The sequence below is a fragment of the Zalophus californianus genome, chromosome 1 (assembly GCF_009762305.2).
Source record: "Zalophus californianus isolate mZalCal1 chromosome 1, mZalCal1.pri.v2, whole genome shotgun sequence".
NCBI lineage: Eukaryota > Metazoa > Chordata > Mammalia > Carnivora > Otariidae > Zalophus > Zalophus californianus.
Genome location: NC_045595.1, coordinates 2234994 through 2247762, shown reverse-complemented (window position 1 = coordinate 2247762; position 12769 = coordinate 2234994). Strand labels below are relative to the sequence as shown.

At 59.8% G+C, this 12769-nt stretch overlaps 1 protein-coding gene across 1 annotated transcript; it reads right to left on the bottom strand.

The window, feature by feature from the left end:
- Positions 1-911: 911 nt before the first annotated feature.
- Positions 912-11404, bottom strand: TLE6 (TLE family member 6, subcortical maternal complex member). The gene is made up of 17 exons (XM_027585540.2): positions 11313-11404; positions 10627-10732; positions 10050-10108; positions 9641-9686; positions 8548-8589; positions 4832-4894; positions 4443-4728; positions 4304-4326; positions 4012-4069; positions 3793-3899; positions 3659-3696; positions 2820-3072; positions 2480-2730; positions 2045-2186; positions 1501-1651; positions 1244-1320; positions 912-1084 (listed from the first exon to the last, which is right to left on the bottom strand). Exons 2-17 carry the CDS (start codon positions 10693-10695, stop codon positions 980-982), a joined length of 1770 nt encoding a protein of 589 aa, XP_027441341.2. The 5' UTR covers positions 10696-10732; positions 11313-11404; the 3' UTR covers positions 912-979.
- Between the last annotated feature and the right edge of the window lie 1365 nt (positions 11405-12769).

Genomic DNA, 12769 nt, shown 5'->3' with positions numbered 1-12769 from the left:
CGGGGGCGGGGCCAGCCTGGGGACGGGGTGGGAGTGGAGCAAACCCGGGGGCGGGGTGGGAGGGGAGTCAGCCCGGGGGCGGGGGGGGGGGGGGGCAGCCCGGGGGCGGGGCCGTATAATCAGGTCGGCGTTCTGTAAGCTCCCAGGGGCCCGCTGTGGAGGGGCTGGGGGTGAAGCCGGGGTGCTGCTGGGAACCTCTTGGATGGAGATGGCGGGGCCCCTCGGGGAAACAAGTCAGACCCAGCTGGAGTTTTGGAGGCACTTTTTGGGGCGAGGATAATTCTTTGGGTAAGGAAAGCAGACAGGTCGGCACCTTCTGGGACACTTATGCTGGAGGGACAGGGTGAGCGAAGCTGTCGTGAGAGCCCCCAGGCACGAAGAGGGCGGATGAGAAGCCAGCCGAGCGATTGCTGTCGACTACCCTTTCCCCTCCAGGCACTGGGACCCATCACTCTCTGTGGGGGCGTCCCGGGCAGTGGGGGGGGGGGGGCCGAGTGACATCCCTGGCCCCCACTCGCGTGACGCCAGGCATACCCCCCCAAGGTCATGATGACCACTAATGTCCACAGATGTTGTCATGTGCCCCGCTGGGGGTTGGGCTCATCCTCAGGTGAGATGCACCAGGGTGTCTTGGGAAGGGTGGGGGAACCCATCCCTGGCTGGGAAACCCCCTCTCTGGGAGATGAAGGGACAGGAGGAAGGCATCCCTATCCACCCCCACTCCCAACAGGGGGTCAGTGGCTTTGAGGAGATTCTCAGGGCTTGTGGACTCCAGGCTGGGAGACCCAGCTGGTCCAAGTTCTACGAGACAGGCGGCGGACAGCAAAGGACACACCCACTCTGCTTTTTTCCAATTGCTTTACTACATGTGCAATGGCAAAGAAACCCGGCCCACCCACCACAAAGCCTCCACCTGGTTGAGGGAAAAGGGCAAAGAAGAAAAAAATGATCCTGAGTCAGCACGACCACGCCAAGCCCCTCAGTAGGTGATCTGGTACACGGAGGCGTGGTCCTTGGACCCTGTGATGACCAGGCGGTTGTTGGGGGACACATCACAGCACAGGATGGGGGAGGTCTCAGGCACCTGGGAAGGTGGAAGGCCAGCATGAGCCGAGGGGGCTCACCCACCCCTACCCCTGCCCTCTGCCTGTCAGTTCAAGCCTGGTCCCTCTCAGGACCCCTGCACTCAGCACCCGGGGCCGAGCACTGCCCCCGCCACCCCGCGCCTGGCCCGCAGTGGTACCTGGAACACCATGGTCCCCGCGGGCATGCCGTAGATGCTGACCAGGTCGTCCATCCCAACACTCACCCACCACTGGCCTGGGATGGGGAGGAGACCGGGTGGTGGGAAATCTGGCGGCTGAGGGCAGGGCCCGTGGGGACCTGGGGCACAGAGGTAGCCCCCCACGGACACCATCACTGAGAGGTTTCTGCTGATGAAGGGCGATGGGGGAGGCTGGGGGCCACAGGGGACTGCCCCACCCCCTCCTGGCCACTCACCGAGCGGAGAGAACTTGAGACCCAGGATGGTGCTGTCCTTACACCCCACCGGGCGCTTCTGGCCCCCTCGGGTGGGCTGCAGCCACTGTTGGCCATTGGCCGTGCCCACCAGCACCCAATCCTCCTGGGGACTGGGGGATAGGCCCATTATCTGGGGAGTGGGTGGCAGGGGAGAGGCCAGTCAGGTCCCAGCCGGGCCTGAGAGGTGGTCACGGGCACAGGGACCCACCCTGGGGGCTGACCTCCTTCCGGCTTCCTGGCTTCGAGGCCCTGACAAGCAACCTCACACCTCTGGACCTCAGTCTGCTCATCTGTCAAGTGGGTTGGTCCTCTTTACCTTAAGGGACTAAATGGGGCATGGGCACCCGATACAGAATACGAGAGGGTCCAATGTTACCGGGCCCCAGTGGGGTGGGGGGAGAGGACATTTCTCATGACCCTATTCCTGCCAGCACCGATCAGATGTGGGGTCCTCCAACCCCGTCCCCCACCACTGCAACATCCACCTCCTTCTCTAGCCCAAGGCCCATCCCAGCCCACACACCTGAGACTTGAATTGGTATTCCAGGGGCTCCCCGGGGGTCCTCAGGTCCCAGCACCGCAGGCAGGTATCCAGGCCTCCCGCCCAGATGTTCTGGTCTTTGATAGCAATGCTCTTGGCTCCATTTGGGGCACCCTGCAGGTCCCTGACCAGAAGGGGTATGCGGAAGGGGTTGGGGCTGAGACTCTGAGCCCAAGCCCCAGGAATACCACCCATGCAATCACACCCAGGTGACAGATGGGGAAACTGAGGCTGACAACAAATACCATGACTGGGCTTTGAAGAAACCCAGTCAGAATCTGAACTCGGGCCCCCAACACTCTCAAATGCAAATTTAAGCAGCCAAGGGGCTCTTAGCCTTGGGACTGCTGGATCCCTGCTCAGGGCCTGAGGTGGGAAGGGGCTTTCAGGATGAGCCCACCCAGCCCTGGGCCTCACCTGACAACGCTCTGGTCCCGCAGGTCCCAGATCCTGACTGTGCCGTCCGTGAAGCCAGCGAAGGCCAGGGTGTCCTCGGGGCCGAAGGCCAGGGCCTGGCAGGTGAGGCCTGCACAGGGCAGCTCGTCGCTCACACGTAGGGAGGGCGCAGTCAGGTCCCACACGCTCACACTGGCCAGGTTATGGCCGCCCGTCAGCAGGGTCGTGCTGGTCGGGGCCAGCAGGCAGGTGCGCAGGTAGGCCTGGTGGGTCTGGGGCGGGCGCAGATGCAGCTGAACGTCCTCCGCTGCAGGAGCTCTGCTCCCACGAGCCCCGCCCCCAGAGCCAGCCCCTCCCCGACCTGTACACGCAGGTGGCTCTCAGGATACTGGTCCTCTAGCCCCTGGCCCACCAGGCTCCACACTTTGACGCCGCCCCGGCCACAGGTGAACGCGTGTCGCGTGAAGCTGCTGACGGCCGTGGCCAGCACCGGCTCCCCATGCTTTAGCGTCCGCACCTTCTCCGCTCCATGGGGGGTGGCCGCCTTCTTGGATTGCCAGGGCAAGGCATCTGGTCTCTTGCACATGTCTTCAAAGTCCTCAGGGTCCCAGCCTCTTGGGAGGGGAGGCCTCAGGGTTACCGGCCTACCTGGGAGCCTCTCTGCCCGCAGGGGGCCCCCCTCAAGCCTGAGGAGTTTCATTCTTCTTCAGATGTGGGGGTTCTCGCTCAGGCCTGGTTTCCCCACTACACGGGCTCCCCCCGAGGGGCTGCCCATGCCCTTTCCAGTACATTCTCCCTCTCCTAGAACCAAACATCACTCCCCTCCCCCTAGAATGCTTTGCCCCATCCTAGCAAACTCCTACTCATCCATCAAAATCCTAACCATTATGCCCCTTCCCTCCGGGAAAGCCTTCTCGTCCCCCTCTGGGCTCCCCCAGCCTCCGACCACAAGCTTGGGACTGTCTGTATCTAGCTCTAACACCTCTCCATGGGAGTTCTTTCCCCAAATCCCTGGAACCCAGAGCTAGTTATGTGGGGAGGGACAGTGATGCTAGCCTGATGGTAACTACCCAGTCCCCTCAGCTGGGGGCATTGAGCACAGTAGCAGGGTTGTGGGGGAGGGGAAGACACAGCTGCACCTCCAGTCCCCTCTCTGCCAGGGACAGAAGTACAGACAAGAGGGACAACATAGAGACTTACATGGGCTTCAGGAACGGATAGGCTCTCCCAGCAGGTTCCTGTGATGGGACCGGGACCACGCGAAGCCATGTCAGCTCCCGTTGCCCCAGCCCTCTCAGCCTTCACGGAGGCGGACACTGAGGATGGGGCCTCACCTGGGCCACATCGGGGGAGAGCATCCCCTCTGCGTCCGGGCCTGGCTCTGCGCTCCCTTCTTGGGAGCCCTCGGGGGAGCTGGGGGAGGGCGCGGGTGGGCTGGGCACTGGTTGGAGGTGAGACAGATGAGTGGCAGGTGTGGGCTCCTCGGGGCGGGCTCCTCGGGGCGGGCTCCTCGGGGCGGGCTCCCCCCCCCCCCGCCCCCTCACCGGGATTACCCGAAGTGTTTTTGCTTGGTTCCAGTCCCAAGTCATGTGGTCCTGGGTCCTGGCTCTCCTGAATCGGGGCGATCAGGTCAGACCAAAGGACCTGCCCAGGGTCGGTCTTAGATCCAGAAAACGTTGGGGAGGCCCAGGCAGTGTAGACAAACTCGTCAACAGCCCCAAGTCCCCAGGCCCGAGTCCTCTAAGGGAATCTGGGGCTGAGGACCGAAGCCATGGACTGACTCCACAGGAAGCCGGACAGCCGGGCCTGAGGGCCCACCCCTCCAGGTGCCGCGGAGTGACTCACCAGGCCTGGTGCCCGCTCCGTCACTGGTACAACCGAGGGGGAACCAGTAGAACAACAGGATTCAACAGTGTTGTTCCTGGGCGCTGTCGCCGGACACAGCCCCAGGCCACCCCCATCCCCCACCCCCAGGGGGACTCACTCCTGCGTCGCAGCTGGTCCTTCTTGTGGGTCCCCGCAAAGATCTGCCAGAGTTGCTCGGTCAGAACATCCTGCCAAAACCGGGGCTCAGAGTCCCAGGTGGGCTGTGTGTCCGGCTGGGAGATGGGGGCGGCGTCGGTTCTGCAGGGCTGCCGGAGCCAGTCGGAGGACCTTGCAGCCAGGACATCTTCGAAGGGTGGCCCCTGGAACCCGGGGGGCTGTGGGGTCTCGGCCACCGGGTGCGGGGAAGCCTCGGGGCTGGTCGGCCCCCAGGAGTCCGGGTCGGCCTGCTCCCCAGAGGTGCCCAGGCTCATCTGTACTGCAAAGCCCAGGGGTGTGAGCGGCAGCTCTGAGCTGGTCCCCTCCCTCCTCCAGGGCCCAGGCACCCACCTCCCCAGGCTGGAAGCCCAGCGGTCGGCTCCAGGTCTCCATGGTCCGCAGGAAGTTCTCTGCCTAGACGGGGAGGGCGGGGGCGGGGGCGGGGGGGGGGGGGAGAGGACACATCCCCGCTCAGCCTTTGTCATCAGACAGCCTGGGTGCAGACCTCCTCCCGCAAGCCGGCTTCCCAGTGTGTGAAATGGGGATACACAGCCTGCTTTGAAGGTTTTGGGGGTAGATTCGTGATAATGCAGAGCCCTCCCCACTACACAGAGCATAAAGCAAGTTCTTCGGTACCCAGAACTCCGCAGCCCAACCCTGAAGGCGGATCATCAGCATCAAGTGGTAGAAAGGAGGGTCCAATCTGGGTTCCCCTCCCAGTTGCTTTTCTCAGGAGGTTTGAAAACTAGAGCCACAGGCGCCTGGGGGGGCTCAGTTCGTTAAGCATCTGCCTTCGGCTCAGGTCATGATCTCAGGGTCCTGGGATCCAGCCCCCTATCTGGCTCCCTGCTCAGCGGGGAGTCTGCTTCTCCCTCTCCTTCTGCCCCTCCCCTCTGCTCGTGTTCTCTCTCAAATAAATAAAATCTTTTAAAAAATTTAAAAAAAAGAGGGCGCCTGGGTGGCTCAGTTGGTTAAGCGACTGCCTTCGGCTCAGGTCATGATCCTGGAGTCCCTGGATCGAGTCCCGCATCGGGCTCCCTGCTCAGCAGGGAGTCTGCTTCTCCCTCTGACCCTCCCCCCATCTCATGTGCTTTCTCTCTCATTCTCTCTGTCTCTCAAATAAATAAATAAAATCTTTAAAAAAAAAAAATTTAAAAAAAAGAAAGAAAACTAAAGCCTCAACACCACTCTGCTTAAAACGGCTTCAAGAAGGAAATTCATGGGTACCTCTGTTCCTCTGGGTGGGGGCATCTGAGTTTGCTTAAGTGTTGGGAGGGTGCTCAGAAACCAGTGATCACCTCTTAGGAAGGAGGGCAGGCAGCAGGACAGCACGGGACCCCCGTGGGAAGGTCACAATCCTTTATTTTATACTTAAAAACCAGGCCACGTGACTACCAGCAATTCCAAATCGAAGCGAACAGTTTCTATGGGCCTGGAAGGGCCTGAGAGATCGAAGTTCCCTTCTTCTACCTAACCAACAGGCGTCTGCCTGTCTTTTTAGGACACATACCCCTTCCTCGAGACACAGCGACCAGCCACAGATGGCTATTAAATATAAAGCGAAGTCCAGTGAAAAATGCAATTTCTCCAGTCCCACTCAAGTGCTCAACAGCCACATTGGGCTAGTGGCCGCCAACGTGGATGGCACAGGTGCCAATAACAGGGGTCCCTAGTGCGTGCCCGGCGTCCAGGCTGAGGGTAGACCCGGCGAGACGGGAGCCTCCTGGCCAGTGTCCCCAGAAATTCAGAATGGGGAGACCCAGCTTCTGGGGCTGATGAGGAGCTCTATGGGAACGTGCATATGTGCAGCTATATTTAGTGACAGCAGGAATGTTCTAGGCCTGCCTGTATAATGCAGTAGCTGCTAGCTTCACGTGGCTGTTGAGCACTTGAAACGTGGCTAGTGCCACTTGTTTTAAGGTCAACTTCAGTTTAAATAACCACACGTGTCCCGTAGCCACCAGAGAAGACAGCCCAGGTCTGGTCTTTGGTCTGCGCGCCCCAAGCAGTGATCGAGGCACGCCCCTCCGTGGTGGACCCCAAGAAGCTCCCCAGAGTGCTCTGGCCCAACGCAAACTCCCCAATCCTGGGAAAAACATCCTGACTCACAAAGAAAGAAGGAATAAAGCAATGTAGCGTCCGTGCCAACTGCAGCCGGTCCTAGCTCCCAGGAGCTCCTGGCATTTCCATTTTGCAGATGAGAAAACAGAGGCCCAGAGAAGCAAAGCCAATTTCCCCAAATCAGGAGGAACAGGGGCCAGGCAGTGTTTACCTGCTTCCATCCGCAGGCCGCCGGGTCAGGCAGGCAGAATGGCGAGGGAGGGGTCGGGCAGCAGGGACCCCCTCTCTGAGCCCACACCTCCTGCAGCAGCCGGTGATGGGTTCCCCAGCTGGGCCTCCCAGCAGCACAGACCCAGGGGAGCCTTCCCCAATTCGCCCCGGCTCGTTAATGCGCAATTTACTGGCACTTGAATGCACTCAGCATGAAAAGCGCTGCTCCCTCCCGCCTGCTAGCTGGCCCTCCCTGGGGAGAGCGCAGCGCTGGCGGGGCGGCGGCCACTGCGGGGGATTTTCAATGCACAGCAGGGAGGCTGGGAAAACCGGGAGCCCAGAGGGGAGAGGACAGCGGGGAGTCTCGGCGGGACTCCAGGGCCAGCAAGGCCCCTGGAGTGAACAGCAACTCTCTGGGGCAAGACCCCCCCCTCACATCCTTATGTTGGGATCACCCCTGAATCCACAATCTGATCAGTTCTCCCCACCACACCTCACCCAGATGGTCCTGTTCTCCTGCCCTGCGCCCAGAGTCTCTCCTCCAGAGGGCGCCCGTGAGCACAACTCAGGTTCCGCCTCCCTCTGCCCACAGCCCTCCAGGGCTCCCACTTCAGCCCAAGTCCTCTCCAGGGCCCCCAAGATGCCACAGGACCTGCCGTGTCCCCTCCTTGCCCTCCCCTCCTCACTGCTCCAACCACAGGGGTCTCCTCTCTGTCCCTCCAACACACCAGGCACGGTCTTGCCCCAGGACCTTTGCATGGGCTGTGCCCTCCGTTCCTCCCACCCCGAACAGCTGCACTCCCTCTCCGATCTCCTTCAAGAGTTTGCTCAAATGTCACCTTCTCAGCAAGCCTTGCCACTCCCACCCCTTCCCGCGTGTCCCCTTGGGCTGCTCTAATCCATCCCTGCACCTTGCCCAGCCCTCACCATTGGACACTTCTGTTGACTAAGCTCCCATCACCCCAAGGGCAGAGATTTGTCTGTGTCCTTCTTTGCAATTTCCCTGGCACCTACAACAGCACTTGGCAAGAAGGTGATGGATAAATATCTGTTGAATGAATAACCGTGTTCTGGCTGCTTCCTGGCCCCCCTCACTCTGGATCCGTCTCTCCCGGTTCCCCGCACTGCCCACCCTGGGCCCTGCTGAGTTGCAGACACGGCCCTGGCCTTCTGCCACTCACATCTGGTACAGGCAGAGAATCCTGCCAGCGCCCAGGAGAAAGGGGCCAGGTGGCGGGAGTGGAAGACATGCTTCAGCGTGGGCAAGGCGCCCTGTGCTGGGAGCCTGGGCCCCTTGTGCAGACCTGCCCCCCCGCCCCCCCCCCCCCCGCTCACATGTGATCCAGGCCCCCGAGAACGCTCAGACACATGGAAGGCCAGAATCCGGGTGCGCCTGGCACATAACAGGCCCTTCACAGCGGAAGCAACTGACCTGCAACGTGCTGGAAAGGCCCCTGGCCTCATGTGAGCCATGCAGGGACCTGGGAGCGGGCCAGGAAGGAAGAGCCTCCGAGAGGGTGGGAGACGCACCCGGAAGGGGTGTGCGTGTGCGTGTGTGCGTGTGCGTGTGCGTGTGTTGGGGGGGGCGGATCCACTGATCGCTGGGAGATCCCAGGTCAGGTCCTGCCCCCCTCTGCCCACAGCCCTCCAGGGCTCCCACCTCCTTCAGATAAAAGCCCTCCCCGCCCCATCCCCACAGGGCCACCACCACCTGGCCCTGTCATGGCCTCTCTCCCTGTATTTTCCTGCCTTTCAAGGAGGGGCGGCCATACCCCAGCTCCTGGTTACTCACTCACCTGCTTGTGATGTTCCTGGAGACCCTGCCGGATCTTCTGGAGCTGCAAGAGAACAGCAGCGGTCACACTAGGAGGTGGCTGACCGAGGTGGACAAGAGTGAGGAGTCAAGTGCTGTGCATGCTTCTCCCCAGCTGTGTGGCCCCAGACGAGCTGCTCGACCTCTCTGGTCACTACATTCAAAGGGGATACCACCTACCACACAGAGTGGAAGCTAATTAGGGAGGCCCTTGGATTTCATTCTTGATGTGGAGTTCAAAGCCTCCCCATCATCACAAGGCCCTGCACACCCGCCCCCATCCATTCCCTCCTCTCCTCCCTCTGCTCCAACCACAAGGGCTTCCTCACTCATTCCTCCAACACACCAAGCCCAGTCCTGCCCCAGGGCCTTTGCACAGGCTGTGCCCTCTGCCCAGAATGCCCTTCCTTGCTCTCTCAGGGAAGGTAGAACCTCCGTATCTTCCCTTTCTCCCCGTGAACATCACTTCTTCCAAGAAGCTTTTACTGACTATCTTAGTGCAAAATCTTCACTCATGTCAACCCCACCATCTTCTGTCTTCTTTACAGTGTTCACATTTTGTGAATCCCATTTCTCTACTTACTCATCATTCTCTTCCCCCTAGGGGTGCCCTGTCCATGGAGCTAGCCACTAGTCAGCTGTGGCTATTTAAATTTAATTAAGTTAAAAATTCATTTCCTCACAAGCTCTCAATAGCCACATGTGGCTGGCGGGTGCCATATCGGGCACTGTTGCTATAGAACATTCCCATCACTGCAGAAAGTTCTAGAAGACAGCACCGCACTAGCACCTACGCTCCTCATGAGCAGGGACTCCTGTTACCCATCCCTCAACAATGAGCTGTCAGCCACAGAAACGCTTCCTGTAAATACGGAATTTCTAACTTTTGCAGCAAGGTTAGTACTCATGAGGAAGAACGCTCTTGAAGAAGCTGGCCTGCACGGGTGACCTCGCTCGCCCAAAGGAAGCAGAAACAAGTGGAGGAGAAAGTGTCCCCAAACCCAGCTCCTGAGGCCAAAGGCAACAGCCCCTGCAGGCTGTCTGGGGGCTGCCCAGGGCTGCCTGGTGTGGCTCACCGCCGAGTACACGCTCTCCACCTGCGCCGTCAGGTGAGGGGGGAACCTGAGGGGAAGGAAACCGCACAGAGCCCTCAAGACCCCTCCCCAGAACCAGCCCCCTCCCCGCCTGGCCAGGGCCCCCCACTCCAAGGAGCCACCCCAAGGCAGCGTCAGAGATGCCATTTTAGTGCAGTGTTTTTAAACATATAATCGATGCAAGTAAATTCACGCTAAACAAGGGCAACTCGAAAATTTTAAATGAAGGCCAGGATTGGTACCAGTGGTTTTCCTTTTGCTTCAGGCTCCCTCATTCCTAGTTCTATCTTCTGGGCCAGGGGTTCCTGGGCCCCCCAAGAGACCAGAGGGAACGCTCTCCCTCCCTCCGTGGGCCACAGCGGGACCTCCAGCCCCTGAGAGTTGCCCTCACCTGGGGAACTCTTGCCGGAGCTGATCCAGGACACCCCGATAGTTCAGTTCAGAAGGAGCCTGGGAAAGTCACAGGAGACTGTAGATAACCCCAGCCTCCCGCTCTCCCACCCTCAGGCCCTGTCTCCAATCAGCCCCCCAGGGGGTGGGCTGGGACCTCCTGAAACCTGAAGGGAATTTGCTCTCTCTGATTACTTAAGTCCCCACAGAGTATCTTCCAATTTGCCTCCTGGCCTAAGGTCTCAAATACGGACTCTCTGGAGAGCCCTTGAGAGAGAAAGTTTGCCCACCCCGGCCTCAACTATTGAAAAGGGTCAACTCTGGAGGAGGGGGGCTTCTGCCTGTAAAATGTTAACCAGGGATGATGTAGTCATGTGTTTTATCACCTGGGTGATGAGAAGCAAGTTTAATTTAAAAAGAAAGTGCCTTGGCACCTGTCGGTAGGTTTGATGGGTTGGAGCCCCCAGCCAAAAGGCCTGGCCACCCGCCCGTGTCCCTCCATCAGGAGCAGCACAGCGAGGTCTGAGCCCAGCTTCCGGGCTCTTCCCTCTACCCACAGGCGTTAATGCCCTCCTCACCAAAGTTTCTGGGGCCCTCCTCATCCTTGGAGGGCGCTTCTGGGGGCTGAGATGGCCCCAAGAGGTCATCTTCAGGCAGGAGGCCCAAGGGCTTTATCCAGAGATGCTAAAATAATAAGGAGAGATGGCAGGTCCTGAGGGCAGAAGGCCCAGCAACCAGGGACAGAGCCAACCCCACCCCACCCCCGGCCTCCCCTCCAGGACCCAGTCCCGGATCCCCAGGCCCCTCCCTGACTTCCAGCACCCTACTGCACTCCCTATATCCTCTGTTCATTTGTCAAACTCTGGTGCCTCCGGCTGCCCCAACTAATAGTGGGCTCCACCCAGGGACATCATTCCAGGAGGTAGAGGGGAGATGGTGCCAACACTTACACACTCCCTGCCAGGAGCTGTCACCGCTGGGGGACCCCAGGGAAGGACGCTAAAATTCAACCTTAGTTTTGAGATAATTTCCTAAAGCATGGGTGAAGATCATTGGGAAGGGGTTCTGAAGGATGAGTAAGAGTTGGCCAGGTGAGTTAGCAGGAATGTCTCAGACGGGAGGAAAGGGACCTCTCTCCACCCCAGTCCCTCCGGCGGCACGAAGCCCCTTCTTTGCTTCGCTTCTGCCCCTCAACGGCCTTCCAGCCTCCTCCCCAGCCCGGGGGGACGCCGGGGTCCTCCAGCAGACCCGCCTGCCTACTCACCTCCCTTAGGATGGCGTCCCAGGACAGCAAGGAGGAAACTGCGGAGGGTCAACCAAGTTCAGGCCCTGATTGAACACCCCTCCTCATCTCCCCTCCTCCCGGGGCCCTTTGACCCGTCGGGCCCCGCCCCTGCCCGCCCCGGCCCCGCCCCTGCCCGCCCCGGCCCCGCCCCGCCCCGCCGCCACCTGCACCACGAGGACGATCAATGAAGGAGCAGCAGCTGCACGTGGGCTCGGACTCCGCGGGCGGCCGCTGCAGGCACTGGCCAATCGTGAGGCCGCTTGCCCACGTGGGCCGCGGCCGCTATCGCTGATTGGCCAGCTCGCCACAGCCGCCGGCCGGGCTGTCAATCAGCACGCCCGGCGCCTTCGCTTAACCCTTGCGGTACCGCTGTGAGGAAAGGCAGCGTGCAGAGCCGCAGGCAGTTTGGGGTCCAAAGTGGGGGAAGGCTATTTAGAAGGGCTTGGGGTCAGAGGGTGCAACCTGGGAAGGGGCTGGATGGCGTGTAGCTGCATTGTTTAGTGAAAAGCCTGATCATTTTAAGCCGTGCCCCAGAGTGGCTTAGGGCTAGGGGTGGGGCTGGGAATGAGGGCAGACTCATTCCAATCCTTAGATAGGGGCTAATAACATTTTCCTCAATATTAATAACGCAGTTCAAACTAAGCTTCAAGCGCCTTTAATGGGGAAAACTTAACAGCTCCCTTTCATCCCGCACCAAGCCCTGGGCTCTGTATTTATGTCGATGAATTTTCCCAACTGTCCCCCAAGTCCAGGATCTGAGAACCAAAAGCAGGGACTGCAGAGGCCTTGAAGCTGGTACAATTTGTCCAGGTTCGAGGCCAGGATAGGAAGGGGTGGTGGGTATTCCAGGCCTGGGATGGTAGAAGAATAAAGGGTGGGGGTTGTAGGAGTTGTAGGATTCTAGAGCTGTGCTCCGGCCCAGTTTGCAAGGCCTACTGGAGGTGTGCTCTGGTCCTGCCCACCCCAGGACATTTGCACTAACCATTCCCTCCTCTACCAGGAATAGTCTCCCCTGACAGCCACTGGCTTGCTCCCTCCTTCCGCGGTCTGCTCAGAGCTCCCCACCTCCGCAGGCCTCCCCTCATCCCTTTTAAAAATGAACTTCCAGCACCACCACCCCCTTCTCCCTTCCTTATTTAATTTTTCTCCAAACGTGGTTTGAATTGGCACTAATCTTGTTGTAACCTCAGTGACTGTAAGTTCTGCTGTGTTTAAAAATTCACGTACTGCTGATGGGGTTCTCAGACATTCTTGTACCGGCCACAGGGCCTACCCCGGTAGGTATGCCGGCTTGGCATCCACAGAAGGGAGAGGACACTCTGCTGGCCCTTGCTGTGCTTTGTATGGGAAGGGGCACACTTGGGGGTTCAGATCTTGGGATGCACTGTCCCCCGAGGTTATAATGTAAACACACAACTTGGGCTTTGTGGCTGGTG